Raw genomic sequence first — 16785 nt, 5'->3', positions numbered from 1 at the left:
ACGCAAACAGTAAGTTCCAAGAAAAAAGGGGTGAGCAAAATGCTTTGTACACACATTACTTTACTTCAAATGTGAATATTATGTATTCACGAAATAAACTTGAGACCAAAGTAGATTGTAGTAGATCAACAGGTTTAATTATTATGACATTAAATATATAACAAATATATAATATATAACAAAGCCAATGTTGTGGCTAGTTTCGTTTTTCCAGATGCAAAGGTACGACGTCAATATAGATCATGACAGACAACCCCAAAAAGGTTTTGTCACGTAGCGTATAAAGGTAAGCCTTATGACAAAGTTGTTTCATAATATTGGATAAAGGCGACTGCTAAATGCTATACATGTACATTATAAATGTAAAAATAATAAATGTATGTGTGTGTGTGTGGGGGGGGGGGGGGGGGTGAAGTGAGAGATTATTTATCCCCTTCGTTTTCCGTAAATTCCACATCTCTCATAACTGCAGATGGTGGTGACTGATGGAGGAGAGACCGGAGGAGGACAGCTGAACGGAAGAGAGCTGACGACGGTAACCGACCTGAAGGAGTCGGGTTTCGGTCGGCCTCGTCCCCGCCACGGCCTCCTGCTGGTCTACTGGTTCGCAAGCGAGTGCGTCGCCTTCCTTGACCAGCAGGGGGCGATGGAGGCGCGGTGCGACGTGGAGACTGGAGACTTCGGGTTTCATCGCTTCGGAAACATTGAGGGCATTCTCCGGCCAAAAAGGCACAAGTGGCTTTCATTCCCCTGCTCTTAGCGTATTGTGATAGATTACCTTTCCCATATAGGCTACCATCTTTGTTTTAGGCTACTAGCCTACTCTCCTAAGTTCTACTTTTCAACTTTTCAATCTTTTCTACTCCTTTTCTGTATTGATTCATTATTGTTCTACTGTTTGTTTACATTCCCCTCTTCTCCACTCGTACTTGTACGACTCCGGTCCTCAGGGCGGGGTACTTCGTGGTGGGTAACCTCAACATGGACAAGTATCCCGGGGCTGCCAACCTGCCGCCGTACGTCCGTCAGGGCTACATAAAAAGATCACGCGGCTATCGCCAGCACAACGTGGACCGCGTCATCATCAGACTCAGGTACCCTCAAGCTGAAAACGCAGGGGCTTTACGTAAGGGGATGCAGCCCTTAAACATGCCTAATTTTTAAATAAAAATTAAGGGAGTCAGATTTGTAGTTTTCAAAAAAGAATGTAACCCGTATGGCATATTTCGTTTACTGGATTAGCCTACAGTATTCCTGTACAGTTTCCATGGTGATGATAGGAAAACTTGGAGCCTGCAGGAGTTGGGCTGATTACTCGGTATGGGTCTCGAACTTCCTGTGTTTCCCAGGAAGAGGAAGGTGTTGGACGTGTACGTGTCAGTACACGGTTGTGAGACCGGCATCTTTGGGAGATTCGACCCCAGACACACCCACCGGGTGAGCCCAGACCTCATCAGGACCATCCAGAGCCTGGAGCTCATCACCTTCCTCTGTTGGACCGGCTACCAAGACCTAGCTCCATCTCAAACCATCAGACAGGATGATCAACCATCTCATGGAGGGGTCTTAGAGTGGAATGTACCATCTCACGGAGGGGTCTTAGAGTGGAATGTACCATCTCACGGAGGGGTCTTAGAGTGGAATGTACCATCTCATGAAGGGGCAATGCAGTGGAATGTACCATCTCACGAAGGGGCAATGCAGTTGAATGTACCATCTCACGAAGGGGCCATGCAGTGGAATGTACCATCTCATGGAGGGGCCATGAGATGGTACACCTATACCAGAGCCCAATACTCTGAAGACTCGTATTGGCGAGTGGATGATGAAGATGAAGATAAAGAAGAAAGAGCCAAAAGAAAGATGGAGTTTCTCCGAAGAGCCTTCAAAACCCTCGTCATCGGCGCCGGCGTCCTCTTCCTGGCCTCCTGCTGTTACCGCCTGTTTACGCCCTCCAGCCCTCCGGGGGCAGTGTGGGGCCGAGTGGGACGACGACTTGGGGCCACGTCAGGTCAGGTCCACAGAAGTACTCATGTCATGTTGGATTATGTATTTTAAAGGAGCAGTCCGTAGTTTTCTTATGCTAAGCTGCTGCCAGGGAAATGCTCAGACGATAAACAGTCATTTCCTTATTAAAAACATTTTAAGTTTACTTTTAAGGACAAAAGTACGTTTGTATTTCAAACTTGTGGAAGAATGTTGATGTTCTGTTTGCATTTGTTTACCTCTGTTGTATAATTTCTCTATTTATAAGATTATGGATACCATGTATGTGAAAATGTTAAAATATTCAATATGTATATTGTACATATTTGTTAATTAAAAATAAATTAATTTCTATAATCGTATGATACACCTGTATTTCTAACAATATTTTGTATCAATAAAAAATGAGTAAAGTCTATGTTGTATTTGCTCTCTGCAGTGTAGGAACAGGGTCTTTTTCAGTACCGCAGTACACGCTGCTTACCACTAGGTGGGAGCCACGCACTCTACTCCTTGTAGAATTTAAAGGCAGGGTCGGTAATGTTGTTGAAAGACACGTTTTGTCAGATGGCGCAAGTCCAAAGACGGTCTGGACCTTAACAATGATTAAACACGGACTTACCTGAAAGTGATGCACGGGCACCGTCTCTTTCTTTCTTTTTTCCTTCCCCTGACTCCTGTTATCGTTTTAAGCCCATTTTAGAAAAGTTGACCTAGCCTACTGTCAAAGTTCGTCAGCCCACTGAGGGAAGGGCACCCACAGCGAGCTTGGGAAATTGAGTGTGTAGCCTATTTGTTTTGTTTTTGTTTTGTTTTTTTTTGGGGGGGGGGGGGGAGGCACCATCGTAACTTTTTGTGAGCATTTAAATAGGCTACATCTCTTGTTCTGCCTGTTTTGTAATATACGTGTCTAATATTTCTATACTAAAATAATATCGGTATTATAAGTATTATAACTATGATGATTTTTCAGTTGGCTATTTTTTGGTGCCCCCTCAGGAGTTGGTGCTCTACGCACAGCGCGTAGTGAGCGTTATGGGAGCGGCGGCACTGGCTACTCCTAGACTACACAAACACTGTTTTTGACGTGATTTTAACATAACATTTTGATCGAACGAGTTGTAATAAAGTACTCACATTAAGGAAAGTTAGGACTGCGTTCATAACGTGATGTAACATTTTAGTTGACATTGTCCAGGGCCCCTTAGATATCATGTGCCCCTGGGCAAGTGCCCAGTTGCCCTAATGGTTAATCCGGCCCTGGTGTCTGTGTGCAGTGTGTCCTCTTGATTAAAGCTGCAGGAGCCAAGGTTTGGGTTGCCTGGCAACAAGCATACTGTTACGGGGGTGGCGGTGGTGGATCCGAGCGCACACCAACTCAGGAAACAGTGAGGTATGGTCCAGAAAGGTTTAATGCCGGGGTTACTGCAGAGTGGAGAGGGCAGAGACAAACAGAGGGGACAGGCTGGGTCGGCTGGGCAGGCGTTAGGCAGGGTGGCAAGGCTGTCTGGTGATCCTGGAGGAACAGGTAAAACAAAGTTAGCAAAACAAATGACACTAACAAAATACGTCTAACTGACGGTATTCAGTATTCAACCGAGAGCATTGACTACCACGGTAGACAAAATTATAATCCAGCGAGGAATAACGTGAAAACCAGGGTTGATAAACTGCAGGGCTGATGAGTTGATGGGAGACAGGTGTGGAGACTGAGGCAGAGTGTGTGGAGACTGAGGCAGAGTGTGTGGAGACTGAGGCAGTGTGTGTGGAGACTGAGGCAGAGTGTGTGGAGACTGAGGCAGTGTGTGTGGAGACTGAGGCAGTGTGTGAGGAGACTGAGGCAGTGTGTGTGGAGACTGAGGCAGTGTGTGTGGAGACTGAGGCAGAGTGTGTGGAGACTGAGGCAGTGTGTGTGGAGACTGAAACAGTGTGTGAGGAGACTGAGGCAGTGTGTGAGGAGACTGAGACAGTGTGTGTGGAGACTGAGGCAGAGTGTGTGGAGACTGAGGCAGTGTGTGAGGAGACTGAGGCAGTGTGTGTGGAGACTGAGGCAGTGTGTGAGGAGACTGAGGCAGTGTGTGTGGAGACTGAGGCAGAGTGTGTGGAGACTGAGGCAGTGTGTGTGGAGACTGAGGCAGTGTGTTTGGAGACTGAGGCAGTGTGTGAGGAGACTGAGGCAGTGTGTGTGGAGACTGAGGCAGTGTGTGTGGAGACTGAGGCAGTGTGTGAGGAGACTGAGGCAGTGTGTTTGGAGACTGAGACAGTGTGTGTGGAGACTGAGGCAGTGTGTGTGGAGACTGAGGCAGTGTGTGAGGAGACTGAGGCAGTGTGTGTGGAGACTGAGGCAGTGTGTGTGGAGACTGCGGCAGTGTGTGAGGAGACTGAGGCAGTGTGTGTGGAGACTGAGGCAGTGTGTTTGGAGACTGAGACAGTGTGTGTGGAGACTGAGGCAGTGTGTGTGGAGACTGAGGCAGTGTGTGAGGAGACTGAGGCAGAGTGTGTGGAGACTGAGGCAGTGTGTGAGGAGACTGAGGCAGTGTGTGTGGAGACTGAGGCAGTGTGTGAGGAGACTGAGGCAGTGTGTGTGGAGACTGAGGCAGTGTGTGTGGGTAATTGGGACTGGAGACCATGGCCACACCCACCGCAGGGAGACAGAGGTAGAGAGCATGACACATACATTGATCATGTTTGTAAAATAAATATCACTTTACTCATCCCAGGTCTTTCCTGATTGTAATAGCCAGTCACGTGAAAAATGATCCAAAGACTCGTAGAAAGACCGAGTCGGGAAATGAACGAATCTTTCCCTCTAGCGTTTCCTCTAGCTACTACAGAGCCTATGCAGGTCACGTGAAAAATTATCCAAATACTCGTACCCGAAGACCGAGTCGGGAAATGAACGAATCATCATATCACTGATGCACCAGCAGGTCTTGCAAAGCAGGAACAAGTTTAAACATGCCAGTGTCAACGGAAACTTTTCTGGTTCGAATGATGTTAATGCTGATCTCACAACAGCACAACTTAGTCAATTTAGTCAAATTAAGATTAAAGATTGATTAAAGATAGATTTAAGAAAGGAAAAGAGTAACCTGGAGGAACACACAGTGGCCTACAAACAAAGCACAATTATCTGATGGTGAACAGTGTAGAGTTCCCCCAAGCTCCAGCCTTTACCCCGGACCCGCCGCTAAACTCGGTCCTGCATCCCGGACCTGTCGTGGGTCTCGGTCCTGCCTGATGAAAGTGAAGAAAGAAAATTAACCTTTGTTTCTTGAATCCTGTCTGCACCCACACCGAGACATTTAGAATGTCAGGTCATCTTCCATATTGCAGGGGAGTGTTGCTTTCTTTCCAAATGTGGTTGGGACCACTTTTTAACTAAGGAAGCCAATAAATAGAGATTGGGCCGTATATACAAAAACAGGGGATGTGCAGTGCACCTATATATAATATAACGTATAACTCCTAACTCGCCGTGAGCGTATACGCTCAACGTATACGCTCAACGTATACGCTCAACGTATACGCTCAACGTATACGCTCAACGTATACGCTCAACGTATACGCTCAACGTATACGCTCAACGTATACGCTCAACGTATACGCTCAACGTATACGCTCCTATTTCATCTTCCGTGTGTGTTCAACATGATGATTCATAAGAGACGTCTTTAAGTAGCATAAAATGGATTTTCGCCATGGAACCATACTCAGGTGGATTCCGTGGTTTCTTTTAGGTATGTACAACACAATTATCTCACTTGGATTAACAACAAACTGCCAACATGTACAAGACCACTGACTCAAAGAACAAAGAGATTCGTTTCTAGGCTACATTGAGGTAAAAATCGTGATTAAGGATTCGTGATCATTTTAAATCATGCTTTTCCTTAGTTTTCTGATTGGCTGTTGACTATTGGCTATTTTTTTTGCTAAATTCGACTAAGCACAAAACCTTACATCAAACCAGGAAAACATTTCATTAGAACATATTCTGTTTTTGCGTCAAAACATTGCATCAAATAGGCTACGCACACGCAGTGGCTACGACACAGACTATAGCCTACATGAGAAAAATGTGTGGCTTTTTGTGTTTGCAGGGCAGCAGTTTGCCTTAAAGGTTTGTCATAAACATGTAGTGTAACACACACATACCCAAGTATCAAAATGTGTAAAGTAGGAATGTAAATTCCGAATATAACATTCTATGCTTAGAAATGAGGAGAAACCCTTTATTATGTTTAAACATTCAAACAACAAAGGGTCTTCGCTGTTTAGTTTTTTTTAACGTTTTCCCTTTGTGTCGATAGTGTGTTTGGAAAATACATCCAAACTTTACAAATGTTGATACTTTTGTGAATGTGTTTACAGTAAGCTACATAACAACTTTACAGTAAACGATCTTATTCAACGGATGATTTATGTGCATGGTTTGATGCAAAAACACCTTTTTTTAAGAGTTTTGCAAGAATTGATTGCCTTTGAAATATATCTACAATGGTTGGCTGGTTTGGTGCAAGATTTTTGTGAATAGTGTGTATAGTTTAGCAAAAATAGTCAGTGGATCCTAACAGTGCTTTAGCAATCATAAAATACTGTAACAAAATCAGCCATTTGAAATATAAGGTGTTACTTTTAAACACTGACCTGCATCAGACAAACTGTAAATTAGCCCACCGTAAATTGTCTATCTAACGCTGTACAAAGCCTATAGACTTGTGTATAAATCACTTGTGAATGTTTTTGTACACATTCTTAAAACATGTCCTGCTATAAAAGAGCACTCCTGAACATGCAAACAATATAGCGTGTTGAGAGACGTTATTACTTGCTCGTCTTATATTTAAATATCAAACTAGTCAATTTGCTTTGATATTTTATATAAAGGTTAAATGACTTATTTTCTATTCGACTGCAGATCAAGATAGGCTACAAATAAGTAATCTTTGAAACAGACATCTAATATCCAGTTGAACTGTTCTGTATGCCTAAGACTACATCCTGCCAACAGTGCACTATTGATGAAGACTACAATGTAAAACAGGTTCTATATCAGACAGTAATGTTCGGCATCCTCAAACACGTTTATTATTCCAGTAACATCCTGGATTAGAGAGAAATTACAGTCGCATTGAAGTTTGAATGGGTTCATTTGACAGTTGAGTACTGTTTTAAGGTCATTGTGTGGTCAGAGGAACACGTTGGATGGAATTTAGTTTCATGAAAAGACCGTGTAGCTGAAGAGAAGCGTGTGAGAGAGAGATCTTGTGGCTTGTCAGTTCTTCAGAGGGCTGACATCGTTCCAAAAACATGCTGTGGTCGTAGAACAGTAAAGCTGCACGTAGCCAAGGTCCTGCTCTAAACGCTTGCATTTCCTCTTATTCTCACTGCTAGGGAGTTTCCAACGGTTGTGGTTGACTGAAAAACAGCCCTGGGAATTGTGTGGTCAGACGAACACATTAAATGGAAGATAGCTCGTCTTATTCAGCCTCAGGGACTGTGTGTTCCTGGATCAGATGGATGTCAGTTGCCTTGTGTTGGATTCCTGTTCTGCCTGTTTTTGACCCGGATTTCACCTGTTGACAGTCTGTTTGGCTTTTGAGTCCTGCTCCTGTCTGTTCCTGTATTATTCTGCTCCTGTCTGTTCCTGTATTATTCTGCTCCTGTCTGTTCCTGTATTATTCTGCTCCTGTCTGTTCCTGTATTATTCTGCTCCTGTCTGTTCCTGTATTATTCTGCTCCTGTCTGTTCCTGTATTATTCTGCTCCTGTCTGTTCCTGTATTATTCTGCTCCTGTCTGTTCCTGTATTATTCTGCTCCTGTCTGTTCCTGTATTGTGAGACTCGTGGTGTCTTCCTCATGCAGACACGTGCTGTTCCTCAATTCAACAACATGATTTTATCACAATGCTTTTTATATCCTCCCTATCCTCTACTTAGCTTTCACAACAACTTGTGTGTGTGTGTGACAGCGAGAGAGTGTGTAAGACGTGTGTGTGAGATTTCTTTTTTCCCTGTGCTGTACAATTTCACAACAAATCCTAGGTTTCACTAAGTGGAGAGAGAGCTCTTGTGTCTTCCTGCATTTCTGAACATAAACAAGCAGCTGCTGTGTCTCCTGTCCTCCAGGTCTCTCTGCTGCTGCAGGTCAAGATGGAGGGAAGCTGACCGGAGCAGTAGGAGGAGACATCACACTTCCTGCTGCAGTAGAAACATCAGGCTCTTTAGAATATGGGGACAAGGCTATATGTCAAGTGTTTAAAGGAGACAGTGAAGTCTACGATGAAGACTTGAGAGACAGACTCCAGTGGGACAGACAGACTGGACTGTTCACCATCAGAGAACTCAGGATAAACAACACAGGGATGTATACGGTGAAAGATTCAATAGGGAAAAACAATTCTCTATTTCATCTGACAGTTTACAGTGAGTATCTTTTACTTCAGTGAATAGCAACTCACACCATGCCTTGACTGAATACTTCATCCTAATTCTGATTGGCTGGTTATATGTGTATGAATCCCTGCTGATGATCCAGGGTGTGTGTCCATGTCCTCCTGCAGACCAGGTCTCCAAACCCCAGGTGAGAGCTGCTGCCCCGGCCCCCTGCTGGGTGGAGTGTTCTGTGGAGAACGGGAGAGACGTGAGCCTGTCCTGGTACAGAGGAGAGGAGAGACTCAACCAGACCAGCAGTCCTGATCTCTCCAGGAGCCTGTCTCTGCTCCTGGTTCCAGACTACGACACTTCCTACAGCTGTGTGGTGGAGAACCCTGTCAGCAGAGAGTCTGTCAACACACCAGATACATGCAGAACTATTGGTGATCCTGAACCAGATGGTACGTGTTGCAATGCTCTACAGTAGAATACAATATGTCATATAATGTATAGATTGTAGTCTTTCATTATCAGGAGGAAGTTGACTTCGTTAACTTAGTAGGAAGTTATCATATCACATCTTGTTAAATAATATTGAATAAATGAACTTTGAGGCACACAAGGGAACATTCACTTCCTGTGTGAAGGATGCTCTGTAGAAGTCTGTTGTGTCTTGGGGATTGCCTGGGTTTTATGAAGGCTTCACATTCAGAATGATGTACGTAACCAGCAATGCATGTTTAGTGATGTGATGGTTTTACAAGCCAAAGTAAACTCTGTGCTCACACTGGAAAGAACCCGGCTTTATCCTGCCTACCGAGTTCCCCATTTAATCAATATCTCTTATCGGTTTTGTGCTTCTAATGACACCTGACTGGAGGACAAGGATGTTATTCTCTCATCGCTCACAGACAGAAACCACCTGCATTGATGTCACCTGCTAGACTTTACATTTCAACAATGTCTCTCACTTCTCTTCCTGTTCACCAAACAGTAGATTGATTGGCTGAGTCTGAACTTTAAAAACAAGCTCTTATTCTCTTATTTTCTACAGGTGTTGAAGGAAGACTGTGGGTTTCTACTGTTGTTGCTGTGTCCTGTTCTGTATTCATCATTGTGGTTGTTCTCCTGGTGGTGTATCTGAAGAGGAAAACACCATCACACACACACAACAAGGCAGGTATTTATCTGTGGAACACTGTTAGCTGTGAAGCGTGATCTCCCTCAGTGTCCTGGTTTGTGATTGGTCCAGTGATCAGGAGGTATGTTTGGTACTTTAGATCTGACATTCAGAGTCTTGCTTGGTGAAACCACACAGTGTTTAGTTTCCTCAGGGAAGATGAGGGGGGAGTCACTAGATAATGTTAGGAGACAGTTCCCTACCCCCCTCTGCATCTCTGCTTCTAATCTCTAATCTAATTGATACGAATTCATAGACACTTATGAGGATATATGTAGGCTACTGCGCTTATATCATGTACTATATATGTGTATGTAGGCCTATGTGTAAATCCCTCTCACCTGATGTTGCGATTAGTCAAGAGGTGTCCATCTAAAGAGCACCCCTATCAGAAGATCTAAATTTTTAAATCTGAATTATGATTGGTTGATATGACCCTTCCTGTTCTGTGTATAAGTCTCCTCTCTCCCTCTGACATCAGTCTCTGTCCTCGTAGGTTCAGACTACTCAGAAGAGGAAGATCAGTGTTCAGAATATTGTACTGTTATTTACAAGAAGAGCGAACAAATCCAAGACAAGCTGCTGAAAGACACATGTGCATGCTGTTAAAAACTTGCATCAGTTCCAGAACTTTCTTAAAGTTTTAATTAAAAGTTAATGTACAGAGCAATATGGACACTCAGGCAATGTTACAGAATCAGAATGAGCTTTAATCACCATGTAAGTTCACGCAAACAAGGAATTTACTGTGGCAGGAAGGTGCATACAATAAACATATACGGATGATCTTAAATATAAAAAAATCAAATTTGAGAATGTATAATAGTCTAAATAAAGAAATTCTAAACAACACTTTACAATGTCAACCATAAAATAAGATATAAAATAAGACAGTCTCTACCATTCCAGTATGTGTTCCATGTGTGCTTGCAGAACAATTGCCAGTGTAAGCACTCAGAACTTATGCACTTAAATAATACCTTATGGAGGAGGAGGGAGAGGAGATTTCTGAAGCATGAAAACAGCAGAGCTTTTTACCAAAGCATTTTACAAATGTTATCTCAGAAGGGCTTTATTACTTTTATTACTTGTATTATTGTTTTTATTGATTTTATGTAAAGCTCCTTGAGCTGCAATTCTTATATGAAATGTGCTATATAAATAAAGTATTATTAATAATAATAATAAAGTATTATAAGCTTAAATGTGTGCTTGTGTGTTAGTGTCTGTGTGCAGTGTGTCCTCTTGATTAAAGCTACAGGAGCCAAGGTTTGGGTTGCGAGCCGAGCGCACACCAACTCAGGAAACAGTGAGGTATGGTCCAGAAAGGTTTAATGCCGGGGTTACTGCAGAGTGGAGAGGGCAGAGACAAACAGAGGGCACAGGCAGGGTCGGCTGGGCAGGCGTTAGGCAGGGTGGCAAGGCTGTCTGGTGATCCTGGAGGAACAGGTAAAACTAAGTTAGCAAAACAAATGACACTAACAAACAAAACATACGTCTAGAGCATTGACTACCACGGTAGACAAAATTATAATCCAGCGAGGAATAACGTGAAAACCAGGGTTGATAAACTGCAGGGCTGATGAGTTGATGGGAGACAGGTGAGGAGACTGAGGCAGAGTGTGTGGAGACTGAGGCAGTGTGTGTGGAAACTGAGGCAGTGTGTGTGGAGACTGAGGCAGTGTGTGAGGAGACTGAGGCAGAGTGTGTGGAGACTGAGGCAGAGTGTGGAGACTGAGGCAGTGTGTGTGGAGACTGAGGCAGTGTGTGTGGAGACTGAGACAGTGTGTGTGGAGACTGAGGCAGTGTGTGTGGAGACTGAGGCAGTGTGTGTGGATAATTGGGACTGGAGACCATGGCCACACCCACTGCAGGGAGACACAGAAACAAACAAAAACCGCCACTAGGGGGCAGAGGACATCTGGTCTTACATTTACACTTTCACACTTACATTTAGCAGACGCTCTTATCCAGAGCGACTTACAGTAGAGAGAAGTTAATTCATGCTTTTAATTCATGCATGAATACATGTAAATGTAAAAGATTCCTGGTGAATGTGCTGTGTGTCTATAGTGTCTTTTTGTATTAATGTATTAATATGATGTGAGGTCCAACAAGTAGTAGTAATGGCTGCTTTTTACTGAAGTATATATCACAACCCACACTTCTTTACTTTAACTTTCAAGTTAAACTCAGTAAGTATTTTTAAACATGAGTATCTGTGTGAAGGATGAGTGTTCTTTTGCCATGCAGCCTCCCTGGCCCCACAAAAAGGTTTATCTTTAGGTCTTCTGGCCCAAGTTGTGGCATTAGACTTGAATAAGAATGAAGAAAGGAGGAACCTGGAGGAACACACATTTACTGTATTACTGTATATTTCAGTCTAATACCCAGTATAACCATAATTTAATAATCATTCATAATCTTAGTAAGTCTCCCATGACAAATTCTACCCAACCACAATCATATCACTGATCCACCAGCAGGTCTTGCAATGCAGGAACACGTTTAAACATGCCAGTGTCAACGGAAACTTTTCTGGTTCGAATGATGTTAATGCTGATCTCACAACAGCACAACTTAGTCAACTGAGACAACTTAGTCAGATTAAATGAGAATTAGATTTTAGAAAGGAAAAGAGGAACCTGGAGGAACACACAGTGGCTTAAGCAAAGCACAATTTACATTTAGTCATTTAGCAGACGCTCTTATCCAGAGCGACTTACAGTAAGTACAGGGACATTCTTCCCGAGGCAAGTAGGGTGAAGTGCCTTGCCCAAGGACACAACGTCATTTTGCACGGCCGGGAATCTAACTGGCAAACTTCTGATTAATAGCCCGACTCCCTAACCACTCAGCCATCTGACCCCCCATCTGAAAGTAGCCGGTGAAGCCACCTCCCTCTCTGAAATGAGTTTTTGCAGGTTGGGATGTCTGAATGAAGATTCATCAAGAGACGTTTATTTCAGATACTATTTAAGTAGATAAGTAGATAACATGGATTTTCGTCAAGGAGCTATACTCTGGTGGATTCCATGGTTTCTTTTAGGTATGTACAACATAATTATCTCACTTGGATTAACAACAAACTGCCAAAATGTACAAGACCACTCTGAATCAAAGAACAAAGAGATTTGTTTGTAGGCTATATGAAGGTAAAAAACGTGAAAAGGATTCGTGATCATTTTAAATCATGCTTTTCCTTGGTTTTCTGTGTGCTGAGGCACCATGAAACTATTGGCTATTTTTTTTGCTGAACTCGACAAAGCACAAAACCTTACATCAAACCAGGACAACAGCCTACATGAGAAAGGTTGTGGCTTTTTTGTGTGTGCATGGCAGCAGTTTGGCTTAAAGATTTGTCATAAACATGTAGGCACACGTGTCCAAATTTGTAAAGTAGGAATGTAAATTCCAAATTTAAAGGAATTAGGGGAAACCCTTTTTAATGTTTAAACATTCACACAACAAAGGGTCTTCGCTGTTTTTGTTTTTTTACGTTTTCCCTTTGTGTCGATAGAAAACACATCCAAACTACAAATGTTGATACCTTTGTGTATGTGTGTTTACAGTAGGCTAGCCTACAATACATGACAACTTTACAGTAACCCGCTGCCCTGCACACAGACAAGGCATAAACCTGGCATGTTCTCATTTATACTGTGCGTATAGTTGGTGCTTCATGTGCTTATTCAACGGATGATTTTTGTGTATGGTTTGACGCAAAAACACCTACTTAACCCTTGTGTTATCTTCGGGTCAGTTTGACCCATCAGTCATTGTGACCCACCGTCGTATTGCGACAACTTTACCGATTACAAAAACAAAGTGAAGCATTTTCTTTTAACCGTTGGGCTGTCTCAGACCCCCCACATTGCAAAGGTTAAAAGAAAATTATTTTTATATTGGGTAAACACAACGATGGTTCGTTATGAACCTTTGGGTCATGTGACCCGAAGGCAGCACAAGGGTTAAAAGACTTTTGCAAGAATTGATTGCCTTTGAAAGATATGTTTGGCTGGTTTGCTGCAAGGTTTGTGAGTATATAGTTTAGCAAATATAGCCAGTGGTTCCAAAGAGTGCTTTAGCAGTTATAAAATACTGTAACCAAATTTACATTTACCATTTACATTTAGTCATTTAGCAGAAGCTCTTATCCAGAGCGACTTACAGTAAGTACAGGGACATTCTCCCCGAGGCAAGTAGGGTGAAGTGCCTTGCCCAAGGACATCATTTGGCACGGCCGATATGTTTATATATATATATAGATGTATGTATATATACACTGTATATAGTGTAGCACAAGTAGTAGTGCTGTAAATAGCTGCTAATGTTGGACTCTTGTACTCTAAACAGGAAATGGTTCAGTGTGTGGTCACGTCTGTCACATAGACCAGATGTGATGCGTGTGTGTTGCTGTGTGTGTGTGTTGCTGTGTGTGAGTGTGTGTGTGGTTGTACGTGCCTGAATGGGGGGAAATGCGTACTGTCTTAAGGTCATTGTGTGGTCAGAGGAACACGTCAGATGGAATTTAGTTTGATGAAAAGACCGTGTAGCTGAAGAGAAGCGTGTGAGAGAGATCTTGTGGCTTCTTGTCAGTTCTTCAGAGGGCTGACTTTGTTCCAGAAACATGCTGTGGTCATAGACCGGTAAAGCTGCATGTATCTAGGGGTCCTGCTCTAAACGCCTGCTTTCACTCTTATTCTCACTGTTAGGGAGTTTCCAAAAGTGGTCGTTGACTGAAAAACAGTCCTGGGAATTCAAATCAAATCATTTATTTGTATAGCCCTTTTTACACGCAAGCATGTCACAGAGGGCTTCACATACGCCCATAGAACTGCCCCTCAACCAACCTAAACCCTCAGGGAAGACAAGGAAGAACTCCCAGAAAAACTCACTACAGGAGAAAAAATGGAAGAAACCTTGGGAGGAGCAATTCAGTGAGGGATCCCCTCCTCCAGAGACGATTGGTGAGAGAGAGGAGCAGAACACAGGCTAAACATAGTCATACAGTGTCAATGGGGTTTGAAACACCAAAATCCATTGTTCAACTTTATAGATGTAGGACAGGACCGGGAAACTCGCTGTTGGCCGTCATGGAGACCGGTTTCCTGTTGACGACCAGGTCCAGCGTTGGCAGACTGACGACCAGGCAGGTGCTGACAGCTCAAACCCCCCACACCACAAGGGATGTGTGTGGGGGGGGACAGAGACAGGAGAGCAGGGATTAGAGAATGCCAGGAGCAGCTAACAGTTACAGTCATATTTAGAATGCGATCCCCACCGGTCAAGTGTGGACTAGTGCAGCAATTTAGCAGAGCAAAAAAGGGTATTTGATGCAGCCCTAGACGCTAAGACAGCGCCAGCTCCCCTCGGTTGGAACATGAACTCTGTTCCAGGGGAGAGAACTCTAAAATAAGTTTTATTTATATAGTAAGGGTGAGAATGCCCCGTCCCCCGTTGTCACCAACAAGTAACGGAAACTATAAAAATAGCAATATACAGTAACAGGTTTACTTTATTTGTAAAATGTAGATGTTACATGTGATACACACAAACAAACACACACCCCAGGTTTACATAGAAAGTACATACACACACTTACATTTAACATTTAACAGTCATAGAATTGACTAAACAAGAACGTTTTTAACCTAATTTTGAATGTCGAAACAGTATCAGCCTCCTTCATTGAGACAGGTAATTTGTTCCAGAGAAGAGGTGCTCTATATGAGAATGCCCTACCTCCAGCTGTTTTTTTCTTAATTTTGGGAACCACCAGATAGCCTGCATCTTGAGATCTAAGTGTCCTTGCGGGGCAATAGGGTGCAAGGAGACCGGAGAGGTACAGTGGTGCCAATCCATGCATTTGTGTGGAATTGTGTGGTCAGAGGAACACATTATATGGAAGATAGCTTGTCTTATTCAGCCTCAGGGATTGTGTATTCCTGGATCAGATGGATGTCAGTTGCCTTGTGTTGGATTCCTGTTCTGCCTGTTTTTGACCCGGATTTCACCTGTTGTCTCAGTCTGTTTGGCTTTTGAATTCTGCTCCTGTCTGTTCCTGTATTGTGAGCCTTGTGGTCTCTTCCTCATGCAGACACGTGCTGTTCCTCAATTCAACAACATGATTTTATCACAAGGCTTTTGATATCCTCCCTATCCTCTACTTAGCTTTCACAACAACTTGTGTGTGTGTGTGTGTGTGTGACAGTGGAGAGAGTGTGTGAGACGTGTGTGAGATTTCTTTTTTCCCTGTGCTGTGCAATGTCACAACTCACAGCTAAGTGGAGAGAGAGCTCTTGTGTCTTCCTGCATTTCTGAACATAAACAAGCAGCTGCTGTGTCTCCTGTCCTCCAGGTCTCTCTGCTGCTGCAGGTCAGGATGGAGGGAAGCTGACAGGAGCAGTAGGAGGAAACATCACCCTTCCTGCTGCAGTAAAAACTGGCTCTTTAGAATTTGCGGGAAAAAATATAGCGGTTGTGTTGCCGGGAGCCAGTGATTTTGATGAAGACTTCAGAGACAGACTCCAGTGGGACAGACAGACTGGACGCTTCACCATCAGAGAACTCAGGATAAGTGACACAGGGACGTATACAGTGAAAGATTTAAAAGGGGGAAACAATTCTTTATTTCATCTGACAGTTTACAGTGAGTATCTTATACTTCAATGAATAACAACTTACACCATACCTTGACAGAATACTTCAGCCTAATTCTGATTGGCTGGTTATATGTGTATGAATCCCTGCTGATGATCCAGGGTGTGTGTCCATGTCCTCCTGCAGACCAGGTCTCCAAACCCCAGGTGAGAGCTGCTGCCCCCTGCTGGGTGGAGTGTTCTGTGGAGAACGGGAGAGACGTGAGCCTGTCCTGGTACAGAGGAGAGGAGAGACTCAACCAGACCAGCAGTCCTGATCTCTCCAGGAGCCTGTCTCTGGTCCTGGTTCCAGACTACAACACTTCCTACAGCTGTGTGGTGGAGAACCCTGTCAGCAGAGAGTCTATCAACATGCCAGATACATGCAGAACTATCGGTGATCCTGAACCAGATGGTACGTGTTGCAATGCTCTACAGTAGAATACAATATGTCATATAATGTATAGATTGTAGTCTTTAATTCTCAGGAGGAAGTTGACTTCGTTAACTTAGTAGGAAGTTATCATATCACATCTTGTTAAATAATATTGAATAAATGAACTTTGAGGCACACAAGGGAACATTCACTTCCTGTGTGAAG

At 43.4% G+C, this 16785-nt stretch overlaps 2 protein-coding genes across 6 annotated transcripts in view; both read left to right on the top strand.

Moving 5' to 3' along the window:
* The first annotated feature begins 1 nt into the window (after window position 1).
* LOC136964153 (uncharacterized) lies at window positions 2–2542 on the top strand. Its single transcript, XM_067258132.1, has 4 exons — window positions 2–286; window positions 473–729; window positions 951–1094; window positions 1350–2542. Exons 2-4 carry the CDS (start codon window positions 473–475, stop codon window positions 2056–2058), a joined length of 1110 nt encoding a protein of 369 aa, XP_067114233.1. The 5' UTR covers window positions 2–286; the 3' UTR covers window positions 2059–2542.
* Window positions 2543–5668: 3126 nt separating this feature from the next.
* LOC136964154 (uncharacterized) overlaps window positions 5669–16785 on the top strand; it is a 14940-nt gene continuing 3823 nt past the window's right edge. The window contains exons 1-5 of one of the 5 annotated variants that reach the window (XM_067258137.1): window positions 5669–5726; window positions 8118–8414; window positions 8552–8824; window positions 9418–9539; window positions 10040–10691. In XM_067258137.1, coding sequence (XP_067114238.1) covers window positions 5675–5726; window positions 8118–8414; window positions 8552–8824; window positions 9418–9539; window positions 10040–10129 — 834 coding nt within the window. In that variant the 5' untranslated portion in view covers window positions 5669–5674 and the 3' untranslated portion in view covers window positions 10130–10691. Of the gene's footprint in view, window positions 5727–8117; window positions 8415–8551; window positions 8825–9417; window positions 9544–10039; window positions 10692–12535; window positions 12593–15904; window positions 16196–16332; window positions 16600–16785 lie in introns of those variants that run through there. The other 4 variants (XM_067258136.1, XM_067258135.1, XM_067258134.1 and 1 more) reach the window with 4 other exon arrangements.

Source organism: Osmerus mordax, chromosome 20, assembly GCF_038355195.1.
Source record: "Osmerus mordax isolate fOsmMor3 chromosome 20, fOsmMor3.pri, whole genome shotgun sequence".
Taxonomy (NCBI): Eukaryota; Metazoa; Chordata; class Actinopteri; order Osmeriformes; family Osmeridae; genus Osmerus; species Osmerus mordax.
This window is presented reverse-complemented; position numbering and strand designations above follow the sequence as displayed.

Excerpts from the sequence above, each read along its gene's own strand:
- LOC136964153 (XM_067258132.1), top strand. The coding sequence starts at position 473 with ATGGTGGTGACTGATGGAGGAGAGACCGGAGGAGGACAGCTGAACGGA. Across the intron at positions 730-950 it reads GGCATTCTCCGGCCAAAAAG|GGCGGGGTACTTCGTGGTGG; the intron begins GCACAAGTGGCT and ends TCCGGTCCTCAG. Across the intron at positions 1,095-1,349 it reads CGCGTCATCATCAGACTCAG|GAAGAGGAAGGTGTTGGACG; the intron begins GTACCCTCAAGC and ends TGTGTTTCCCAG.